This window comes from Leucopleurus acutus (genome assembly GCF_964270905.1).
Source record: "Leucopleurus acutus genome assembly, chromosome: 7".
In the NCBI taxonomy this organism is placed as follows: domain Eukaryota; kingdom Metazoa; phylum Chordata; class Mammalia; order Artiodactyla; family Delphinidae; genus Leucopleurus; species Leucopleurus acutus.
This window is the reverse complement of record NC_139150.1, coordinates 69817548-69842774: the sequence shown is the minus strand read 5'-3', so window position 1 is coordinate 69842774 and position 25227 is coordinate 69817548. Positions and strand designations below refer to the sequence as shown.

At 36.8% G+C, this 25227-nt stretch overlaps 1 protein-coding gene across 3 annotated transcripts; it reads left to right on the top strand.

Annotated features, from left to right (window-relative positions):
* The first annotated feature begins 973 nt into the window (after positions 1-973).
* On the top strand, positions 974-23701 carry HACD4 (3-hydroxyacyl-CoA dehydratase 4). Of its 3 annotated transcripts, none has more exons than XM_082843140.1 (7): positions 974-1319; positions 2698-2801; positions 5078-5205; positions 14275-14387; positions 18591-18697; positions 21448-21573; positions 22513-23701. In XM_082843140.1, exons 1-7 carry the CDS (start codon positions 1282-1284, stop codon positions 22560-22562), a joined length of 666 nt encoding a protein of 221 aa, XP_082699266.1. In that variant the 5' UTR covers positions 974-1281; the 3' UTR covers positions 22563-23701. The 3 variants fall into 3 exon arrangements, with proteins under 3 accessions (XP_082699266.1, XP_082699265.1, XP_082699267.1); XM_082843139.1 differs by having other exon boundaries at positions 22480-23701; XM_082843141.1 differs by lacking the exon at positions 2698-2801 and having other exon boundaries at positions 22480-23701.
* The last annotated feature ends 1526 nt before the right edge of the window (positions 23702-25227 follow it).

The window sequence follows — 25227 nt, the reverse complement described above, 5'->3', positions numbered from 1 at the left end:
GTGTCTGATTATGAGAGTGGGCAGGGAGTTATGAGAAAAAGGAGAGAGAAAACTATGTCCAGAGAGAAGCAGAAAGAATAAAATGTGTAATTCTAGAGTGGGAGAGATTTGAAGATGTTCCTAAACTGTGGTGAAAGCCAGTGGAAAGGACAGGATGGAGATGCAAGAAGAAGGTGTGGGTAATAACTGATGGAATGACTTTGAGAAGGGACTGGTGAATGCAGGAGAGGGATGAACTTCCGACCCAGGGCAGGGGGTGAGGGAAGGTGCAGAGAAATGGAGAGATGAGGTACCAGGTCAGAATGGACTAGGAGGAAGGAAACTATAGCTAGCCTAATGGAAAAACAAACACAAAAAACCTTGAGGTTCTAATACTGCCATTTATCAGTCATGTGACCTGTGGCAAGCGCCTTAACATATTTTTTAAAGGTTCAACTCCCTTTAGATAAAATGGGGATACTACCTTCCAACTCCCCAAATCGGGCATATGGTCTTGCTTACTTGCAAGTGCTTTCTCGGCTTTTTGTTTGTTTTGTTTTAAATTTATTTGGGGATATTTCCCTTAGAAGGCAGAGAAGCTGGAAGATGGTCTGGATCTTATCAGCAAAGTAGCAAGTGGGTCACCAGAGCATGAAGGAGAGAGTGATGCCATAGGCCTGAGTGATCAGGAGGTTTCTGAGGGCTGGGCAAAGGATAGGGAGATGAACAACACAACGTGAATAAAAGGATTTGCAAGCATCAGTGAGGACCCAGGAGAAATGAGAGGGCAAGGATGTCTGATACTGAGGAATCAGGCCTCTTGGCTGAAAAAGTGTTAGCGAAGGCCTGCTCACAATCGTCCTAGCCTAACCGCTCTCACAGGTGAGGGTAATGAGGGGCGGCACCTGGGGCTCACGCATCCCAGCAGGCTTTGGGATGGCTTGACTGCGCGCTTCCGGGGTCAGAGGTTAGGGTCCGTTAGTTTCTACGAGGCTGCAACGGAGTCTCAGCACAAAGATTAGGAAGCCGGGTAAGGAGCCTGGTGCACCTTACTTGGGACTGGGGTGTGTTAGGGCCCCCGCCAGGCCGGCCCAGCCCGGGCACCTGCCGCGCCTCGGCGTGCCAGTGGTGGTGCAGCTGGCTCCCGCCGCCGCAGGAACTTCAGGAACTTTTTTTTCTTTTGGTAAATTGCTGCGTGAGGAGAGGCCCCGCCCTTCCGCGCCCGGCCGCCCGGCCTCCCCTCCGGCGCTCCTGGCGGGTGTTCGTTCCCGGTCGGCGTGGAGGGCCTGGAGACGGCGGCCCATGGGACCCGTGGAGCTGCCCGCCTGGCTGCAGCCCAGGTAGGACGCTCGGCAGAGCAGGGAGAGGAGGGGGTACGGGAGGAGGGGCCGCCGGGGGTGAGGGTGGGGAACGGGGCGGTGGGTGGTGCCGATACTGATGAGCTGGGGGAGCACCGGCCAGCGCCCGAGCAAACTTAGGCCCCACACTCCGTGGGGCTCTGGACAGGTATTAGCTAATTCGACAACCCTAAGAGTAACTGTTATTTCCCCCATTTTATAGCTATGGAAATGGGAAGGACGGGCTGCGTGTCCACCCTTCCTTTTGTGCTCTCTCTTGCCGTCTTTTTCTTTCTTCCCCCTCCGCCGACCTGGAGCCCTTCCCTTGACTTTCTCTACTTGCTGCAGAAACACCAATCACACGTGTAGATTTCAGGGCCCAGTTGCAGAAAAACTGATCCAGTGGTACGAGGGTAGAGCCTGGGATGTGTAAGTTTAACCCACGCAGCATGTGATTCTGCTGTAGGTTTGAGGGAGGAATTCCTCTTCCCCACTCATTTAGTAGTACTTGAGTCATCTGTAGGGGTGCCCAGGTAAAATCATCAAGCTACACTGTATCTGCTTACCAACGTATTTGCCTGATTTCCCAGAGGTTTCACGTCTCCAACTAGGAGAAAAATCTTGTCTACCCTGGGCAGGGCCACTCCCACCGCTTTTCCGAACCAGAGGCAACGCTTCAAACGGTGCTTTCTCTAACTCCCTCAAACATGTATCTGTCAGTCTTCTCTTAGTCATCTCCCCAGCAACCCATTTTAAAAGCCAGCTTGACTTCCCATATCTGGCCCAAGTGACTAAACTGCTTTCTCTGTGTGTCTGGTGAAGGAAGCTATCTGCTCTTGCAAAATATAATAGGCAGTGGTGAGACACTGTCCCCAGTCACATAATGCATTCAGAAGTCAGGTGTGTCCCATGATTGAATTATCCACCACCTGGGAATGCCACCATTGCTACTCTCCTCTTGTAACTATAACCTAGTTATCAAGTTCAAGTTCTGCACTTAGCAGGGACACATATCGACCACATCAGCCCCTCTCCATCCATATTTTCTTTTCAAAAATATTCAAAGCCTACTTTGCAATGCTTTTATTCCTTGGGGAGCAGCAAGGTTAGAGGTTTATCAAAGATGAAAGTGGATTTTGAAATAGAACCATATTTGTCTTTAAACAAACTCAGGATGGTTACTTTAACAGATAGTGTGCTTTCAAAATCTGATGGGGTTTAGAGGGGTAACCAAATAAAAGACTCTGATATGGAATAGTTGTCTCTTGCTTGCTCAGATTGGCCAGTAAGTTAGTGAAAAGATGAGTATAATGCTGAAAGGGTGATTATAAAGGAAGTGTTTAATATGTTTAAATGAAGTATTTTCCTGTATTTATTGTAGGTATAGGAAGAATGCCTATCTTTTCATCTACTACTTAATCCAGTTCTGTGGCCACTCATGGATATTCACAAATATGACAGTCAGATTCTTTTCATTTGGAAAAGGTAAAAGCCCAAAACAGTTTTGGATTTTTAACTTTCAATCCTCGTTTTCACCTAGTCCTGGTTATAATAATTTTTTAACTTCTATGAACTGCACCTAATAGCCTTCACTTCTCTAAAATGTAGTGACCATATTTTTCAGTAAGCATACTTTGTTCTTACTGCAAAAACCAAAACCTTTTTGGAGGAGGGGGGGAGGTAAGATGAGGGAAAGGTATGTGGCTTCCCCCTGAGTAGGCGTTTGCCCTGAAAACATAGACATGGCGTTGGGGTGGTGCCATTTCACTCTTCCTTTTTTGTTCTGCACCAAACCTTAGCAGATTTGGTGTGTGTTGTGGAAATCTGTAAATTCCAGTAAAACATTTTTTGCAGAGAAATCAGGAATTAACCAATTCTTCTCCTGTTTTTTATTCCCCAGGTTTCAGATAACTGGAAACTACTAACAAATGAAAGACAAACTTTATATTCCCCAGGCTTCTATTTGATCCCTTTAAAGGGCAGTGTGTCCATAAGAAAATGACACACTTTGTAGATGACTCATCACCTATATGGGAGTTAGCATTAATGGTTTAAGTCATAAGTTTCCTCCACTTTCCTAAAAAGTAAAGATTTTAAATGCATTTCAGTTTTCCAAGAAATGAATCACTGTCATTTAACATTCTGACTGTCAAAATAACATTCTTTTCACGTTCCATCCCCACATGGGTAAGTGTCATCACAGTTTACAACTGTTGCATGACTTGACAATTTGAGCAACTGCTGGTTTCAGCTAAAAACAAACATCTAGGATATATCTGGGAAAAGTCATGCTGTGCTCATCAATTCAGACTTCTGTATCCTCAGAAAATTAATCTACTTCTGTGGCACCATAAATGTTGCTTTTTCATTACTGCAATCTACAGATAAATTCTTGCCTTTGTTAAGAACCTCCAAAGATACAGCCTGAGGCTTGAATTTCAACTATGAGTGTTGGGAGTCCTCAAGCAGAGGAAAACACAGGGCTTAGGAAAACTTCCCTTATATTTTTAGGAAAAAACATAACTTCTAGACCTTGGAAGTTAGCTGTGGCTTTGAGGGCATATTATAGGTCATTCACAACATGAGTAACAAGGCATGAACTCTTTCTTATGCTGCCTGGCCTTTCCAGTAGGAAAAGTGCCTTAGTCAGCAGTGTACTTATTTCTTAATTGTTATCCTGCCGTTATAATTATAAAAGCTACGTATTATTAAAGAAACACAACCCATTCATATGGAAGGCAGGCTGAAAAGAACTATGTGGGGTTCAGTACAGTTCCTGAATCAATGTATAAATTAAGTAGCTCAACAGCACTCAAGCACCTGGACTAGTAACGTCTGCTACTTTCTTCCTTCAAGGAGCCGTGTGACTGATAATTCTGTTACAGCAAGTGCAGGGCCATGGATAAGAGCATGGACTGTCTATGCCTCAGGAATCATCTGTGAAATGGGGATGATAATTATGTCTATCTCATAGAGCTGCTGGGAAGAGACACCCTTTGTGGTTGATAAATTATTATCATGTGAATGATCACTAGGGAGTGAAAACAACAAAGACTTCCCTAGAAGATTCTTAACATGGCAGGATTTCAATTTAAAATTTAAACCAACACATTTATCCTATTTAGATGAACATTTGTTTGCCTCCCATTTCAGCTCTCTCCAAATGCAGTATTTGTTTTGGGCCCTCTGCAGTGGGCCCAAGTTCCAGTGTTTAAAACTCACAGAAATCCAGAAAGCACTAACTACATATATATGAGCCATAAATGCTAGATACACATAAGATGTTATTTGATATCATGGCATCATTAATCTCATTTCCATAAATCTTCTCTGAAATAGTATTTTCTCATCTCTGTCATTTTCCTGTCAATGGACAAGGTGTGGGCACCACAGCTTCTTTAATAAACTGACTTCCAGCCTGTTTTCACTGGTGTAGTCTAGAGTCTAGCTGTTTACTTTTATGCTGGGATTCCTTTAGAATCTCATAAATGGGGAATAAATGCTTTAGCTTTGGCCATGGAGCCTTCTTTTTCAAGTTTTAAATCCTTTCTGGAAGAGGAGCAATTAAAATGTACAATGATATAAAGTGTTTTCTTTGGTTACATAGTCTTTGTAATTTAGTAATCTATTTAGGAAATTTCTCACATGTACTGAGAAAAAGGAAATAAGGAGTCTCAACTGTATTTCAAAGTGCTTTATAGATTTGGGTTGTGATCTATGTTTTACTTACCATGTCTGTCTTTTTAATTCACTGGACACAGATTCAATGGTTGACACTTTTTATTCAATTGGACTTGTCATGCGACTTTGCCAATCTATTTCCCTCTTGGAGTTGCTGCACATATATGTTGGCATTGAATCAGACCATCTTCTGCCTAGGTTTCTGCAGGTAGGTTTTAATCGCATTATTTGTATTATAGAATTTGTCGCATACTTAACTTTGTTCTATTTATAGCCTCTGTTGACTTTATGGCAGTGAAGAAGCCAACCTTTGCTAATTTGCAACCCACATCACTAACAAGGAGAATTCCATGAAAAACTTACCTCATCCTAAAACACTGCACACTTAAAAAACAGAAATATAGATCAATGGAACAGGATAGAAAGCCCAGAGATAAACCCATGCACATATGGTCACCTTATCTTTGATAAAGGAGGCAAAAATATACAGTGGAGAAAAGACAGCCTCTTCAATAAGTGGTGCTGGGAAAACTGGACAGCTACGTGTAAAAGAATGAAATTAGAACACTCCCTAACACCATACACAAAGATAAACTCAAAATGGATTAAAGACATAAATGTAAGGCCAGACACTGTCAAACTCTTAGAGGAAAACATAGGCAGAACACTCTATGACGTAGATCACAGCAAGATCCTTTTTGACCCACCTCTTAGAGAAATGGAAATAAAAATAAACACATGGGACCTAATGAAACTTGAAAGCTTTTGCACAGCAAAGGAAACCATAAACAAGATGAAAAGACAGCCCTTAGAATGGGAGAAAATAGTTGCAAATGAAGCAACTGACAAAGGATTAATCTCCAAAATTTACAAGAAGCTCATGCAGCTCAATATCAAAATAACAAGCCAATCCAAAAATGGGTAGAAAACCTAAATAGACATTTCTCCAAAGGAGATATACAGATTGCCAACAAACACATGAGAGAATGCTCAACATCATTAATCATTAGAGAAATGCAAATCAAAACTACAATGAGGTATCACTTCACGCCAGTCAGAATGGCCATCATCAAAAAATCTACAAACAAACAAATAAAAAAAATCTACAAACAATAAATGCTGGAAAGGGTGTGGAGAAAAGGGAACCCTCTTGCACTGTTGGTGGGAATGTAAATTGATACAGCCACCATGGAGAACAGTATAGAGGTTCCTTAAAAAACTAAAAATAGAGCTACCGTATGACCCAGCAATCCCCCTACTGGGCATATACCCTGAGAATACCATAATTCAAAAAGAGTCATGTACCAAAATGTTCATCGCAGCTCTATTTACAATAGCCAGGACATGGAAGCAACCTAAGTGTCCATCAACAGATGAATGGATAAAGAAGATGTGGCACATATATACAATGGAATATTACTCAGCCACAAAAAGAAATGAAATTGAGTTGTTTGTAGTGAGGTGGATAGACCTAGAGTCTGTCGTACAGTGTGAAGTAAGAGAGAGAAAAACAAATACTGTATGCTAACACATATATATGGAATCTAAAAAAAAAAAAAAAGGTGATGAAGAACCTAGGGGCAAGATGGGAATAAAGACATAGACTTTATGGACTTGAGGTTATGGGGAGGGGGAAGGGTAAGCTGGGACAAAGTGAGAGAGTGGCATGGACATATATACAGTACCAAACGTAAAATCGATAGCTAGTGGGAAGCAGCCACATAGCACAGGGAGATCAGCTGGTGCTTTGTGACCACCTAGAGGGGTGGGATAGGGAGGGTGGGAGAGAAGGAGACACAAGAGGGAAGAGATATGGGGACATAAGTATATGTATAACTGATTTACTTTGTTATAAAGCAGAAACTAACACACCATTGTAAAGCAATTATACTCCAATAAAGATGTTAAAAAAGAAAAAAAAAAGAATACAATACCTGGTTGCTATTGCTGTTATTTTAGGTATCATTTGTATCTAGCCCTAGATGACCATTGTTCCTTTTAAAGGCAGGTTGAAGGAAGGTGGGAAAGTCACTGGTAGATATTTAGTGTACTAAATCATTGCTGAATTAAGGCAAGAAAAACAAAAAAGTGGTATTTTCCATAAGGAGAGATAAAGGTTAAGTGACTATATGAGCATATGTTTAAAATTTACATGAGTATAATATTAACTGTTTGCAAAATAAATTGGAAAAATGGATAACAAAATATGACCAATTTGCATTGTAAAAATATTTGAAATACCAGAATCTGATTGTATTGCCAGCACCTAGCAAAGTGCTTATAACAGAAACATACACCTTCAATTTTGTTGATTGAAGGAGTGGCATAGATCCTTGTATTCAAATTTGCTTAAAATACCATGAAAGTTTAAAAGATGGAAATCAGAGTATAAACTTGAGGAGCCTATCAACTCAGCATTGCAAGTTCATGGGAGATTTTTGTTTATTCAGTAAAAGTAGAGAAATAGTATTCATTAGGATGAAGACATTTTCAGTGTTGACATATCAAATGTAAAATAAAAATTGGGGCAATATTTAGAGTACAAACTAGTAACAGAGTAGTCAGCTAGCCAAAACCTAGATGGAAATGCCTTAAATGTATTTCCTTACAAAATAAAAAGGGGTACACATATGTCCCAGAAGAAGCATATTATTTAGGAAAAGATTTATTGGTATTTATTATTTGTTAACAACTAAGATGCATATAGCATCATCTAATGCTAATTTTAGAGAACAGAAGTAACAACCCACGTTAAATGAAAGTTGTATTCTGTCATATGGAATTATTTTGCTTGGAGTATGATCAAATTTATCTGAATCTAAGTCATGTTTTCTTTTGGCATACTTTTTTGGATTTTGTACTTTATTAGGCTAAATTGGATAATATTAATTTTATGGTAAAACAGCAGTTTCAAAGTTAAGAGCAGTGTTATTTTAGTTATTTCCAAAGAAGGAAATGCAAGTGAGAAGCAGGACAGTTAAATTTGTAAGAAAGAAGAGCATCTTGAATATGTCTAGAAAATATGCATATATTTTATGCTTTCCAAAAGTATGTAGACTTATCCAAAAATAGAAAGTATTATACAACTTAGAAATCTGATTTCTTGCAGTCCTAGAAATTCCAGAATATTTAAGTGTGATTTTAATCACTATTAATTGAAACTGTAGTGGCTTATGGAAGTATGATCACTGTAATCAGAATATATCCTGGTTTGGTAATTAAAAAATAATGGCAAGTATACACTGACACTTTTTATTTAAAGGTGAGGTGGCAAAGTCTACTGTTGTTGGAGCTCAAATGATTTTTAAGTTTCTGTTGTCAGGAGCAATCAGGGACCATCATAGTAGTGAAGACCGTTACCATTCTCATTCTGGGCTGATTATTGTTCATTTTTCTTGTGATGTTTAGCTTCCTCTTTTTATCTCTTTGAGATTCTACCTGTCCTCTGTTTCTTTTATTCATTTACTATCTTTTCTATGGTTTTCAGAATGGACATAGTATTGTAAAAAAGCTTCAAGAACACAGCATCGGGTCCAAAGTTTCATTTTCTGCCCCCTTCTTTTATTAGAGTTCTGCAGATAATTAGAAGAATTCCCTCATTATGAGATGACTCTGAGGCCCCTAACTTTAAAATAACCAAACGAAAGTCTAAAGTTGTGTAATTATTCTTGGTTTTCCTGTTTCCCCACTTTTAAGTGAAGAAACTAGTTAAGAATGTGGCTAAGCTACTCATACAGTAATCATAGCTGATTGCATATAGTATCTGGAAAAATGCATGGTGTCTAGCTGCTTTCAAGTAGGTTGAAAAACATGTCTACTCATTTGTGATGTTATTTTGACATTACCTTTGTGAGATTGCTAAGTCACAACGGAATTCTCTTTTTGGGAACTGGTCTTCCAAAATATCAAGATAAGTAATTCCCAAAATAGGTAGGAACTCTTAGCTAGTTGAGCAATTAGAATCACATGTATCAAATGACGGTGGTGTGTGTTTAGGAGGGTATGTTTGTTTTCTGTGTTTTCTTCTGTACGTTTTTAAATGTTTTATACACATCTTTATTTTGACAGTTAGGGAAGAGCCACTTGATTTTCTAATATTACAATTGGTAAAAGAAAGTGGGGGGAGCCCATTGACGATAAGACTATAATAAGTTAACACAGAGATGTATAGTTTATGTATTTTTTAAAGGTACAATTTAGAGGAAAAGGGCAAAATGATAACATAAATAGTTGTTTATATACATCCATTTTTGGAAACAATTACATGCCAGTTAAAATTATATCAGGAAATAAAGTAAACTTTTGGTATTTTTAATTTTATAAAATGGGAAAGTAAAAAAGGTCCAAAAGTAGAATATAACTATAATTAAAAGTGATAAGTGAAAACTTGGCATCTCTCCTCTCTAACGCCTTGCTCCCAAATGAGCTTGCGTATTTTATTAGCTTGATTTTTTAAAAAAAGTTGTATTGGGAAACTATTTTAGTATATTTAATCAAAACAACTTGCTTTTATGGAGCGGAAGTACCACCAACCCTGAAATATTGATTTTGAAGGGCTTTCTTCTGACTTCGCTTGTGCAGAAGCCTGAGAAAGAGGTTTTTATTGATATAGCTTTAGGATGTTTCAACTCAGGGAGAGGGAAAATATCCACAAAACTAACCTTTGTATTATGACATTAGGCTGATGTGCCTTTAGGAAACCCTCAGAGTTATCCACTTTACTCCTTTACCTTTTGAGAAATGCAAAGACTTCATACATAACTGAATTATAACGGCTAAATTCTGCCTACTTACCTTTGCATCCCAATAAACATAGCTGCACATGTCTTCATTTTACACAATTTTTTAAATCTATAAATCAAAACACTGGGAGTTATTACCCCCAAATTATCGTGCCTACAGACTTCCATTTGTGAGCCCAAATTGCCAGAACAATTTTTATTTTTACCGACATCACATCCTATTTCTGATAAGGACAAGCAGGGGTCTGCTCGTCAAAAATCATTCCAAAGATTTCACAGTCACAGATTCATAAGAACAAATATGAAGCATATACCCAAGGAGAGTGTCTTAAAATAAACCCTTTTAGGAAAACAGCAAAGTTTCACCCTAATTTCTTTTAATCTGTGACGCAGGTGCTTCTTTGCATTGCTAGATTTAATTATTTTTTTTCCATAAAGTCATATAGATTTTCTCTCCAGTTTTAAGTTGGGAACAGGTTTATATTGTTAGAGATAAAACTGTATTGCAGATAGTGTTGTGCTATGAGATTCCCAAAACTTTGATGCTTCCTGAGAATGAATTATTCACTCTGTACATATGAATTATTACGTACAATTCACTCTGTACGTAAGATTTTCGATTTTTCTGGTATTTTTTGCATTTGATCAGTGGAGTTCTTTAGTGTGATAGTTATAAATCTATATTCACAGTATAATTTTAAAGATGCTGAGATTAACTTTTTTATTCACTGATAGTCTTGATTGTATAGAAAAATGTATTTTCCTGTAAATATACTAATCACTACATTAAATTATGCTTATTTTTATCTCCAGTATAATTACTTTACACAAAAGTTAAATAACTTATCCACGTTCACATAAATTGTAAATGGTGGAGCAAAAATATGGATTTGGGCTAGTTTTCCTGAACGCTCAACTATTATGCTACATTTGTTTACAGTGTCTATCTCACAAACTAGGACATAAACACCATGAGGGTTGGGACTTGGTCTTGTTCATGGTGTTATACCCCTCGGGATTCAGAATAGTGCACTCAATAAATATCTATTGATTGATGAATAAGTAAAAATATATAAATAGTATTTAGATGCTTTTGTCTTACAGAAGAATGTGGTGATTTGAACATTTAAGGGTATGTTTCTGAACTTCTCAACAAAAGTTTACAGGATTTAAAATAGTTTGGGATATCCTTTTAGTAATATAATAGTCTTTGAGGCTAAAACTAATTTATTTTTAAGATTGTAGAAATTCTCTCTATAGTTGAAGTATGATTTTTTACTCCTTCAGTAGTTTATAACTAATTTGCTAGATGCCATTTATAAAGTAACAGTTTTAGTCATTGCTTAATCTGAAGTTCAGGATTCCCAAATAGAACATAAAAATGCAAAATATTTTTATTTTGTAGTTACCAAATTTTTGAGTTAACCACATTACCAATATGTTTAATTTGGCCTAAGTTACAGTGTTTTTACTGTGCTTTTATTCTGCCTGTTTGAGTTGCACTAAACATTACAAAACCATTCATTAGTAATTGTCATGTTCTCATAGGATTTGTTTAAAATTACAAAGTGCTAAGTTTTCCCAAGTGTAAAGCTCTAAATAACTGGTCAAACTATTATATGTAAAGAAAAGTAATAAATTTTAAAAGTCTATTCTTCAAAATTATTTCGGTGTTGATTTAGAAAATCAAGTAAGTTCTTGTTTTAAGGTTTAACTTTTCAGGAGAGGCTTTTTTTTTCTTTTTTTGAGAATGGACTATAACATAGACATTATGCGAGGGTGTAGCCTATAAAATAACAAAGGTGAAAATGTCTTAGTGTTTCAGAACAAGGAATTTAGAATGACATTGTCTAGACTTTGATTTCATATCTATAGGCAAGTCACTTTCACTTTGTAAAATGCAGTGTCCTTTGTAAAAGGCAGATAATAACAATAGCACTTCTTAGGGTCGTTATGGAGATTAAATGAGATGGCGTGTGTTTGGAACGTGGCACAAAGTAACTAATAAATATTGGCTTTTTACCAATTTAAGAATATCGCCCCCTAAATTCTCCCATTGTATTACCATTGAATGGTCAAGTTAGATTTAAATAACCATCAGATAATTTATTAATTAGACTGACATCGTATGGGAGGAGGACCTTCACATACCTTCCTGTATATATGTGGTTGTGTTTTGGGGGGCATGCTGATTGCTGATTTCTCTGCAGTCAGGTTACCATCACTAACATGCCACAGTCCCTCATGTGATGATTTTAAACAGCGTGAGTTTCTTTGTGCAGCTCCAGTCTCTCTCTTTTAGGAGAGTTTTCCCTCCCTACTCATTAGTTGAGGGGCAGCCTGAAATCAGGGATTGCCTGCAGCTCTGGAAACCAGGAGACTTGGGATATATATGTTTCCAGGTCTGCCACTAGTATGGGCAAGTCACTTAATTTCTCTGGTTCCCAGTTTCCTTATTTGTAAAAAGGTGGGGTTGGACAAGTATCTAGCAGGGCCCTTAGAGAGCCATCTTATCAAAAGGTAGCTTATGTTCTCTCTTTCAGTAGTCAGCCATGTAATTAGAAATATGTGTATATGCATTCATGTGTGTATCTCCTGAGATTTTTGTCAAAAATTAGATAATTTTCCTAATTAGCAGGCACTGATCAAATGTAGGATTAGGCAGTGCCTAAATACTTGTTTGCTGCTAAGATCTTGTATCCGAAGGCTGCCGGGTGTCATAGCAGCAAGCTTGGATCATTCGGTAATTATCATTGCAGTTAAGTCTAATTTGTTATATAAATATGGTTAAATCAAGAAACTAGGGCATTGTAAAGAAAGACTGACTAAAGAAAAACAGCCATGTAGGTAGCTTCCATTGATTGACTAAGGTTTGAATCATATCTAATTTCCTTAGCCAAGCAAGGGCCCTCTTGACTCACCAATGTGGTTATAAACACGCTGATACAGCTTCTACATGTGGATTTCTGATCATGTGGCGCAATGTTGGCAAATCCTGGATTTCTCTGCACTAGGTGATTTTCCAGGACTAACAACCTATGATTCTAAGTCATAGATTATCCCAGTCTTTAGTCCTTGATCCGCTTTAAAAATAGACAGCTATTGAAAAATACAAAGCAGCCCTCATCTTCCTTTATCACTAACATGCTCCCTCAATCTCATGGATATTTTCCTTCGACCATTGTGAGGAAAGTAAAATGTTCTATTAAAAACAAACAAAAAACGCAGAGTGTACAAAGTATATTAATATGGCATAAGAAGGCACATTAGATTGGAAAGAGGAATGTATATTTTGAGATCAGTAATGAGCTGAGCCATAAATGTGTGCATTCTTAATGATTTATAGATGCTTACTGACTTGGAAAAATATGAATTTGTTGAATTCTTTTCATTTTCCACTAGCTTATGTGGGTTAGGATTATATTATTTCGCATCCCCTTTCTCCCTTTCTCCCACCTCCCACCCACCCCCACCAAAAAAACCTAAAAACAAAGCAAACCCCCCCAAACCCCCAAAACTACAGGGGCTTCCCTGTTGGATGAAATGGAAATTTCTCAGCCTGTCATTCAAAACTCTTCACATCCCAGCCCCCAACACATTTTCAATTTTATCTCCTAGGATTCCCTTCTGTGCACCTCCTCTCTAGCCCCCAGGGTTTCTCCTTACTCCCCAGCACACTGTGTGTTTTCACACCTCTGCCTCTTTGCTCAGGCTGCTCCCTTGGCCTAGGATGCCCATTCTCCTATCCAGTCTACCTGACAAACCCCTGTCCATTCCTCAAGATCCAACTGAAATGTTGCCTGCCTCCATAAATCTTTTCCGCATCTTTTTCTCAGACAGGTATCTCCCTCCCCTGTGCTCCCATATATAGCCCTTTAAATGACAGCATTATTCACACTGTGTTACAGTTACTGCCCCACATTCTCCTACCATTGCTACCCTGTGTAGCAAGGACCATGCTTTCATTATATATGTAGTCTTAGCATCTGATACATAGTGGACACTCAATAAAAGCTTGTCAAAGTGAGTAAAAACCATGTGTGCATGTATCACAAGAAGGGACATGCCCTGATTCAGATGAAATATGTTATCTTTTTATTCATTACATATAATTTGGAGAATGCAGAAAAACAAAAAGGAAGAAATGAAATTCATCTGTAACCCTGCTCCCTCAGAGATCATGTTAACTGTGTAGTATATATATTTATAGTTAAAGCATACTTTTTTTTTTTCTTTTTTTGGTGGTACACGGGCCTCTCACTGTTGTGGCCTCTCCTGTTGTGGAGCACAGGCTCCGGGCATGCAGGCTCAGCGGCCACGGCTCACGAGCCTAGCCGCTCCGCGGCATGTGGGATCTTCCCGGACCGGGGCACGAACCCATGTCCCCTGCATCAGCAGGCAGATGCTCAACCACTGTGCCCCCAGGGAAGCCCTTAAAGCATACTTTTAAGAGGAACTCTGGTTTTTAAAATTAGAAAATTACCTACCCGCTTAACAGATGATCCTAATTCTTGACTTTTCTCTTTCTTTGTTAGCTCACTGAGAGAATAATCATCCTCTTTGTGGTGATCACCAGTCAAGAGGAAGTCCAAGAGAAATATGTGGTGTGTGTTTTATTCATCTTTTGGAATCTATTGGATATGGTTAGGTAAGGAGGCAAAATAATCTCTTAAAACAAAGCCAAATTGCTTTCTACAGTGAAGCCAGTAATAGCTGCTTACATTTGGTTACTCTGAATGAGAGAAAAATACATAACCCCTTTTCATATTATTTTATCTTGATATGGAAATGTATTTTTAGTGCTTTCCATAATGGGCATATCAAAGATAATGGAAACCTACCATGGTATCAAGAGCAAATCATTGCATCAGGTTCCCAGCAGAAGACTTGGCGTACACCAATTTGGAATAAACCTCGCAGCTGTTGCTAATGAAAGGCGTTCTTTGCAATTGCTCTGGTATGTGTTACTTTAATAAGCAAAGCAAGATTTTTATTCTATCATAGTCACAATTTACAAAGTTGGTTTCTTGGAATTCAAGAATATTATAAATATAGGGCCTTATCTCTCTGGGGAAAAAACACACCTCCACAAACATATTTGTATACAATTCCAGCGGGTTCAAATAACTGAAGTTCTTTCATGGACTCACTGGGAATCCTTGGACCTCAGGTTAAGAACCCTTGCTCCCGATGGTGTTATGTTTCCTTCTAATTCTAAAACTTTGTGTGTTATCTCTACCAGCAATGGTGTAAAATTGCTGAGCCCTTTGCTCAGTGGCTCACTTTGGAGAGGCTCCTAACTGCTACATCAAGCTCTCACAAATGAGAACCGTCCCTCCTGCTTGAAAGGTCTGGATGTGGATGGGTAACAAAAGAACCCTAGCATTTTAGCTGAGGTTATATAAATTCTTTATTATATTGTCAATAACTTGGCTGAGTTAAGATATTCTAAGTAGAATGAATTTAATGAAATATTTTGTTGAATTAAAGTGACTGTAATTCTTTGTTATATATAACTTAGTTATTTCTCACTTTTAACTGAAAGATTTGTGGACTTGGGGCAAACTTCAGGGAGTTTTGTAGCCCATGACTTTCTGTTTATGAGACATGGAGCCTCATTTGGGACTGTGGCTTTCTGATGTTTCATTCTCTGGTATGCCCAACTCTTTCAGTGTCGATTCAGTCTCAGATAAGCTCAGTAGACCCATTAGAGAACAAAGTGGTTTTGGCATTGAGAGTGGTATCGTGATGTGATGGAAAGAATTTTGGACATAGAAGTGGAAGATCTCAGTATGAACCTCACCTCCACTGCTATGTGATCTTGGGCAAATCACACAACCTTAAAAATAACAGCAGTGCGATAATTCATGAACCTTAATATTCACCCTTTTAAAGTATAAAATTTGTCGATTTTAGTGTATTCAAAGACATGTGTAAAGACATCACCACTATCTAATTTGAGAACATTTTCATCACCCCCAAAAGAAGCCCCAAATCCATTAGCAGTCGCACCCAATTCCCTTTTCCTTCCAGCCCTGGCAGCCACTACCATACTGTCTGTATGGATTTGCCTATTCTGGACATTCCATATAAATGGAATCATATAATATGCACCTTTTGTGACTGGGTTCTTTCACTTAGCATAACGTTTTCAAGGTTCGTCCATGTTTTAACAGGTATCAGTATTTTATTTCTTTTTATGGCTGAATAATATTCCATTATATTGATATACCAATTTTTATTTATTCATTTATCAGTTGATGGACATTTGGGTTGTTTCTACTTTTTGGTCAGGAGGAATGCTGCTGTGAACATCCATGTACAAGCTTTTGTGTGCACATATGTTTTCATTTCTCTTAGGAGTGAAATTCCTAAGTACTGAACCTTTTTAAAACTCATTTTTTTCTCTGTAAAATGGGGGCAGAATTATCTTCCCAATTTACGATAGAATGACTTTTTGAAAAGCAACTTCCTCAACCTGATAAAAGCATCTGTGAAAACTCCACAGCTAACATAATGGTTAATATGAAAGACTGATCTTTCTTCCAAAGATAGGAATAAGACAACAATGTCTACTCTTGCCTCTTCTATTCAACATTGTACTGGAAGTTCTAGGCACGGCAGTTAGGCAAGAAAATGATGTAAAAGCATCCACATTGGAAAGGAAGGAGTAAAATTATCTCTACTGGCAGATGACATGATCTTGTATATAAAAAATCATAAGGAATTGACTAAAAAATATTAGAATAAGCTAGTTCAGCAAAGTTGTAGAATACAAAATTAATACACAGTTGACCCTTGAACAACATAAGGGTTGGGGTGCTGACCCTCCGCACAGTTGAAAATCCACATATAACTTATAGTTGGCCCCTTGTATACAGGGTTCCTCTGTATCTTAGGTTCTGCCTCTGGATTCAGCCAACCCCAGATAGTGTAGTACTGTAGTATTTACTATTGAAAAAAATCTGCGTATAAGTGGACCCACTTAGTTCAAACCTGTGTTGTTCAAGGGTCAGCTGTACAAAAATTAATTGTATTCTACACATTTGCAATGGCCTATCCTAAAATAAAATTAAGAAAACAAAACATCAAAAAATAAAGTACTTAGACATAAATTTAACAAAAGATGGGCAGAACTTGTACACTAAAAACTATAAAATACTGTGCAGAGAAATTAAAGAAGATCTAAATAAGTGGAAAGATATTCCGTGTTTATGGGTTGAAGACAATGTTTTTAAGATGGAACACTCCTCAAGTTGATCTACAGATTCAATGCAATACCTATCAGAATCCCAGCTGGCTTCTTTGCAGGAGTTGAGAAGCCGATCCTAAAACTCATATGGAAACCCAAGGAACCCAGAGTAGCCAAAACAATCTCAAAAAAGAACATAGTTGGAAGATTCACACTTCCCAATTTCAGAACTTACTACAAAGCAACCAGAGTTGCACACATCAAGAGTGTGATAATGGACATAAGGATATATTGTGGAATAGAATTGACAGTCCGGAGATGAACTCTCAAATTTATGGTCAATTGATTTTCGACAGGATGCCAAGGTCGTTCAATGGGGAAAAATAGTCTTTTGGTCAAACGGTGCTGGGACAGCTGGATATCCACATGCAAAGGAATGAATTTGGTCCTTTACTTTGCACCATACAAAAGTTAACTCAATGGTTCGAAAATCTAAATGGAAGAGATAGAACTATAAAACTCTTAGAAGAAAACATAGGGGTAAATGTTTTTGATCTTGGGTTTGACAATGGATTTTTAGATTTAATACCAAAAACACAAGCAACAACAAAAAGAGATACATTGGACTTCATCAGAAGTCATTTTTAAACATATGAAAAGATTCTTACCTACTCTTGTAATAGAAATAAATCAAAGCAGTGAGATACCATTTTTCCCTTATATTGGTAAAGAACAAAAAGTTTGATAACATGCTATGTTTGGTGAGTGCTTGCACTGCTGATGTATATTATATATAGTATATATACACATAGGTAAGTATATGCAAAAATATTTTGGAAAGAATATATGAGAAATTGGCATTGGTCATTGCCTCTGAGGAGTGGAATTAGGGTCCTGGAATGAGAGAAAGATTTACTTTTCTGCATTCATGTTTTCAAGGTTTTGAATTTTGTTTTGCCATATGTATGCACTGCCTATTCCAGTAGTTCTAAGTATGGTCCCTGGACCAGTGGCATCAGCGTCACCTGGAACTTGTTTGTAATACAGATTCTCAGGTCCACTGAATCAGACACTCTGGAGATAGGGCCTAACAATTTGTGCTTTAGCAAGCCCTCTGAGTGATGCTGATGTATGCTTAAGCTTGAGAAATGAAAAGATTTTGATTACTTCATCTATTACATCATAAAGGCAGGTTTAAAACCAACTCCTGTACCCAAAACAAGCTCCTAAGGCCAGTTCTTTAATTATTCACACAAGATGGCACATATTTTTTTTATTTTTAAAATTCATTACCTAGATATTTACAAGTCTGTCTGTCTTAAAAACTTAGCCTGTGCATAAAATGGGCTTGGCTTCTGAGTGAAATTGAAGTCACTATTTGAGGAAACTTGTAACTGTAATTTGCTGGGGGATAAGATTTACATTTTACTCTCTTCCCTCTATAATTATCCGTGATCCACCCCATAAGACAAGCCAGACTGACACGGTTCCTCTCTCTCCATTATTTACCTCTTCTCCTGCTTACATTACAGGAAATAAAGTAAGGAATTTGCATACTCTCCAGTTTTATCTGTGTATTCAATTACACAGTAAGGTATTCTCCTATTTCCCAGACATCAGCAGCAAATGATGTTTATGAGCAAACTTGTCTCCTTTCAGGTACACTTACAGCATGTTATCAGTCATTGGAATATCCTATGCTGTCTTGACATGGCTCAGTCAAACACTATGGATGCCAATTTATCCTTTGTGTGTTATTGCTGAAGGTAAGAAAAGAGTGAGTTTTCTGTATTGCTTACTGGCAAAAGCAATCCTATTATGATGATTCACAAAACTTTTTGATGATTAAGTTACTATTTTTGCTACTGTTCAGCTGACTAGGTGTTATCTTTCCTGGCATACTTCCCTTGATGCAAAGAAGCAAAACATTAAAATGTCAAGTTAAGGGGGAAGCAGCTCTGCACAGTAGACAAAATATTGGATGAGGAATGAGGACATCTGAGGGCCTTTAACTTCATTAACTTGCTGAGTTTGGGTAAATCATTTAACCTCTCTAAGTCTGTTTACTCATCCAAAGGGGATTTAACATTTAGTGACTCAGTGATTATTTGTAATGCATAGAAATTCAGTTCCCCCTTGGCTGGACTAGCCTTCCCACTTACCGTCTACCATGCTGCCTACTCTCTGCCAGTAACAGTTAACTCTACCTTTAGATGAGTCATTGGTTTCTCAGGGAAGCGTTCCTCAATTTCCTCATCAACATTAATTCCCCCAATGAATCTCTTTTGTAAGACCTATCTTAGTTGTAATTAGACATTTGTGTGATTCTTTGATTAATGTCTATTTCCTTGTCTAGCCTCTAAGCTCCATGGGGATCTGGGGTTGTCTTTGTTTCTTTCTTCCTTTGTCTTATGCACCCAATATACATGCTCAATAAACAATGAATTATTAAATACAATGTGAAGTAGGCTAATTACTTAGCCTAAATGTAAACCTAAAGCTTAAACTCAAATAATTAAAAGCATCAGTTTGCAAAGAGCTTGAGGATATTTGGGGAGTATATGCTTCCCTCTGTAATGGATTTAGCAGACTGGTAGGGAACTCTGAAACAGACATGATAAAAGTTTTTGAAAACCAAAGGCATAAAGAAATTAAGAGGGCACATGTTAAGTAACTAAGGGAAAACATACAGAAATATTTAACATAAAATGATGGTGATGTTGGCAGTAATTATAAAGTATATATGATATAACCACACGTTGTCTATCTACCAGTGAGCAGAGAAAAGGAGGTTATATTATAGTAAATCACGTTAGACATAATTTTAAAATCTGTTTTGTTTCCAAATAGACTATGCCAAAAGAATCTAGGGAGTAATCTTCTTGAAAACCATAAAAAATGGATTGGCCATTTATTTGAGAACAAAATCCATCTCTCATTGAAACATTTATTTATTAAGTACATTCATTTGTTAGATAATATGAAAACTACTATAAAGAATATATAAAGGAATAAAGTAGCAATATGACTAATATTTTCCTAAAAATAGGGATGAATAAATATATAGGAAACTTTTCTTTTTATTCCATAATTGTAAACATTCTCCTTTCTTAGGAAAGCCATGTTTATATATAGTTGCCATAAAATGCATATTCTTTTATTAAAATTAGTTTCATAAACTTATTCTTGCAATTAAAAAACAAAGTCTATCCAGAAAAATTTTGAAAGCACATATAACAAAATATCAATAATGATTAATTCTGGGTGGTAGAGCGTAGTAATTTTATCTTTATATATTTCTATATATTTCAAATGTCCCAAAGTATAAAAACATGTAGTTAAGAAAACCTGCTTGACTTTTGATAATTCTAATATCTTTTAATAACTATAGTTTCCCATCTGATAATATAAGACAAAAACCAAGTTCATATTCATAATCAAATCAACTATACTAATAAAATGCCAGAGACTTAGGTGCTGCCCATGGAAATCTTAGATGGCATGCTTTAGTGTCAGTTGCAGACTCTGTGCCGATTCCACTGTCTGGTTCTAACAGCTGTGGGTGCCTGAGTTTTCCTCTGTCTTTTTAAAAAAAGAAATTAAAAAATAATAATTTTAGACTCACAATAAGTTGCAAAAACAGTGCATTGTTTCCATGTACCTTCGCTCAGTTACCCTGATGAGAACATCTTATATAACCATAGTACATTATCATTTTATTCCATGAAATGTTATACAAAGTCTATACATGGGACACAATTTCATAGAATGTCCATCTCTTTTTATTTGACATGAGCCTCCTCCCTCAAAATAATTTAGGCCAGCATTTCTCACATGATTCCTCAGAATTTTTATTAAGTACTGCTGGGATGGGGAGGAAGAAAGAGCTATTCCAAGACCAGTTAAGCTGAGGAAATGGGTGAAACCAGTTTCTTTATTGCAGAACTTGACAGAATCTCTGCTATACCAATGCGTGTTATGAAACTCCAAGAGGAGAATAGATGAAGCATTTTCCATGTTCATTCGTCTGTAACCCCTACTTGTGGCTAAGAGGACAGGTATTTTGAGATACAATTTTTGGTACGAACTACTATGTATAAAATAAATAAGCTGCAAGGATATATTATACAGCACAGGGAATATAGCCGATATTTTATATTAACTATAAATGGAGTATAGCCTTTAAAAATTGTGAATCACTCTGTTGTACACTGGAAGCTTATATTGTACATCAACTATACCTCAGTAAAAAAAAGAAACACTGTAAACTATTTTTGTGTAGGCATAATAAAGTAAAAAATGGACAAAATTCAACAAATCACACTGCTATAATGGCCTTGCCAATCTGATCAGCGGATTTCTATATCAAACTATAGCTTTGGCAAAAGGATTCAGCAATTATCACAAAATGGTCGTTATCAAATTCAGAATATCCTTCAACTATGCATACATATATACACATCTCTGTAGCAAGTTAAGGAGGGAAACCTTCATGATTCCTTTTTTCTTTAAACAGCATTTGCCATCTATCAGTCACTGCCTTATTTTGAATCATTTGGCACTTACTCCACAAAGCTGCCCTTTGACTTATCCATCTATTTCCCATATGTGCTGAAAATATATCTCATGATGCTCTTTATAGGTAAGTGGCTTTTCTGTTTTGTTTTGTTTTTGCATTCTTTCTGTGCTTTTTGGTTTGTGCTGCCATCTACCTTAGTAGAAAGGTCTGTAAACATGGGAGAGATGGAAAAAGAAGGCTGACATGACGAACTAGACCTTGTTAGTAAAATATTTAGAAGTTATAATGCTTTTTGCAGGTCATCATGAGATCAAATATATCACTGTTTGCAGTGTATGAACAAAAACAGTTTTACTAGCAGAAAATGTAACTGCTTTGTCTATGAAATATAAAAGTTTTCACCACAAACACAAGCATCTACAAAGAAAATCTAGATGTCAAACTAAGTGAACTTGGCTATTTCTGGATTTCCCATTTATATCTGTTTTGTTTCCTGTTTGCTTGCCCTTATGTGCTAGCATTTTCTAGCAGGCAAGTGGGAGTAGGTGCTAAAGGCTCAAGAAAAATACATAGGACAAAAACTTACAGTTGAGAAAATCTAATCAATTAATTAATTTGTCCAGAAAATTGGGAAACAGACTTCTGTTGTTAAATTTTAGTTTCTCCAGCTCTAACCTTCACAAGTCCTTCACAAGTCCTTAAGGTAATTATTACCTCTAGAAGATAACAACTATCAGGTATGTAAGAACAACACATAAAAGAGAAGACAAATGTAAAACTTTAGGGGAAGTGGAGAGAGCTAAAGAAAAGTTCCTTCCTTGCAATAAACAGAACAGTAAGGTGGAGGAGTTTTCTTTACTTCTCCTTCTGCAGAAAATCTGGACACTCTTTAAGTATTCCTTCTTTGAGTTTCCTTTGCAAGTGCCTTCTCCCTGGACTCCAGGCAGCACTCTGTATTTCAAAACCATGGTTCTTTCCACAGAGATGGTTAATCAGTCTTAATTTTTGCCATTTCTTTCTCCACATCAGGTATGTATTTTACCTATAGTCATCTTTACTCAGAAAGAAGAGACGTCGTCAGAGTCTTTCCCATTAAAAAGAAGAAAATGTGAAGCATGGCACTCTGATGTGACATCATAAAGGAGAGGCTGTGGATTCAGCTGCAGTAAACACAACACAGGTGGAAAAATACCTAGTATTTCATAAAAATCCATGACATGCAATAATTGCTCTCCTCCCCAAAACTCTTGACATATACAGCAGTCTGTGTTTCTTACATGTTGTTTTTAGTATGAATACTCTTCATGACCTGTTTCACCAAAGCTGTGAATTTTACACAAGTTAAGTTTATATTGTGTGAAACCTGATTATTTTCCTGTAAGGTTAATGAGAAATAGGATTTTAACTGGAGTAGATTCTGTTAAACCAAGAAACCAAAGTTGTTAACCTAAATTACATCTATTTACGTATATTTCTTTTTACTTCTGAGTTCCCAAGCAGCAGCTGATCTGTGGGAGGGGAGTGATGTGTAATATGTTCTGTATTTTTCTAGAATAACTTATTTTATAGACAGATGTCCCTGTCCCCAGACCCACCTTAAACATTAGACACACTTAGAAATTTAAACATTTTTCCAAACCCTGAAAGAGTATTTGTTAATACTACACAAGTTATTTGGACTTTGATGGTTTAAAAGAGAGCCCTGAGGAAAACAGAATAGACCTTCGTTTTCACAAATAATGCCCCATATTCCTTTTTAAAAAAATCTAATCAAGCCATATACATACCTTAAAGGAGATAAAAGGTACAAAAATATAGTAAATCATTTAAATAAGGCAAGAAAATTGAGAACCAGTGATGCTTCAGATTATTTATTACTGAATTATTATTGCTAATTGCTATAAATCATATATAAGTCATCACTTCTACTTTTGAAAAATGCTCCTTCCTTTGAAGTTCTAAAATATATGTGAATAATTGACTAATAGAATAATTTCTGTACCTTCAGTATATCATTCACTTTTCTTGAGAGAATTATAGAATCTCATTATCCAGTAAGTATATAAAAAGGGTACTAAATATTTTGTGACAATAAGAACCAGGTAATGGAAATGTAATTATAAAAGATGGGTAATCTTATTTCCACTAAATAAAACATATGAAAAGAAACAATTGAGTATTAATAAAGATAGCTGATATCTTTATAAAGTTAATATATTTGGAACTTTAAAATAAGTATTAAAATTATCCTTTTAAGCTGTACATTTTATTTTGCTTTTGTTTTTATTGAAGTATAGTTGACTTACAATATTATGTTAGTTCAAGTGTACAGCATAGTGATTCAGTATTTTTGAAGATTATATGCCATTATAGGTTGTTATAAGATAATGGGTATAATTCCCTGTGCTATAGAGTATATCCTTTTTGCTTAACTATTTTATATATAGTAGTTTGTATCTGTTAATCCCATACCCTTAATTTGTCCCTTCTTCCATGCCTCTCCTCTTTGGTAACCACAAGTTTGTTTCCTATGCCTGTGAGTCTATTTCTGTTTTGCATATACATTCATTTGTATTATTTGTTAGATTCCACATACAAGTGATATCATAGTGTTTGTCTTTCTCTGTCTGACTTACTTCAGTAAGTATAATATTCTCCAGGTCCATACACGTTGCTTCAAGTGGTAGAATTTCATTCTTTTATGGTTAAGTAATAGTCCATTTTATATGTATAGTGCATCTTCTTAATCATTTGTTGGTGGGCATTTGGGTTGCTTCCATGTCTTGGCTATTGAAAATAGTGCTGCCTGCTATGAACATTGGGGTGCATGTATTTTTTCGATTTAGTGTTTTCGTTTTTTCTGGATATGTACACAAGAGTGGAATTGCTGGGTCATGTGGTAGTTCTATTTTTAATTTTTCTAAGGAACCTCCATACTCTTTTCTATAGTGGCTGCACCAATTTGCATTCCTACCAATGGTGTTCGAGGGGTTCCCTTTTCTCCACATCCTCGCCAACATTTGTTACTTGTAGACTTTTTGATGATGACCATTCTGACTGGTGTGAGGTGATGTCTCATTGTGGTTTTGATTTGCATTTCTCTAATAAGTAGTGATGTTGAGCATCTTTTCATGTGCCTGTTAGTCATCTGTATGTCTTCTTAGAAAAACCTCTATTCAAGTCCTGCCAATTTTTTGATTGGATTGTTTTTTGGGATGTTGAGTTGTATGAGCTGTTTGTATATTTTGGATATTGACCCCTTGTCAGTCACATCATTTGCAAATATTTCCTCCCGTTGAGTAGGTTGTCTTTTCATTTTGTTGATGGTTTCCTTTCCTGTGCAAAAGCCTTTAAGTTTAATTAGGTCCCATTTGTTTATTTTTGCTTTTGTTTTCTTTGCTTTAGGAGAAAGCAAAAAATATTGCTATGATTTATGTCAAAGAGTGTTCCGCCTATGTTTTCTTCTAGGAGTTTTATGGTTTCCAGTCTTACGTTTAGGTCTTTAATCCATTTTGAGCTTATTTTTGTAATGGTGTGAGGAAATGTTCTAATCTCATTGTTTTACATGTAGCTGTCCATTTTCTCCAGCACCACTTATTAAAGAGAGTGTCTTTTCTCCACTGTATATTCTTGCCTCCTTTGTCATAGATTAATTGACCATAACTGCATGGGTTTATGTCTGGGCTCTCTGTTCTGTCCATTGATCTGTGTGTCTTTTTTGTGCCAGTACCATGAGTTTTTTTTTTTTACATCTTTATTGGAGTATAATTGCTTTAC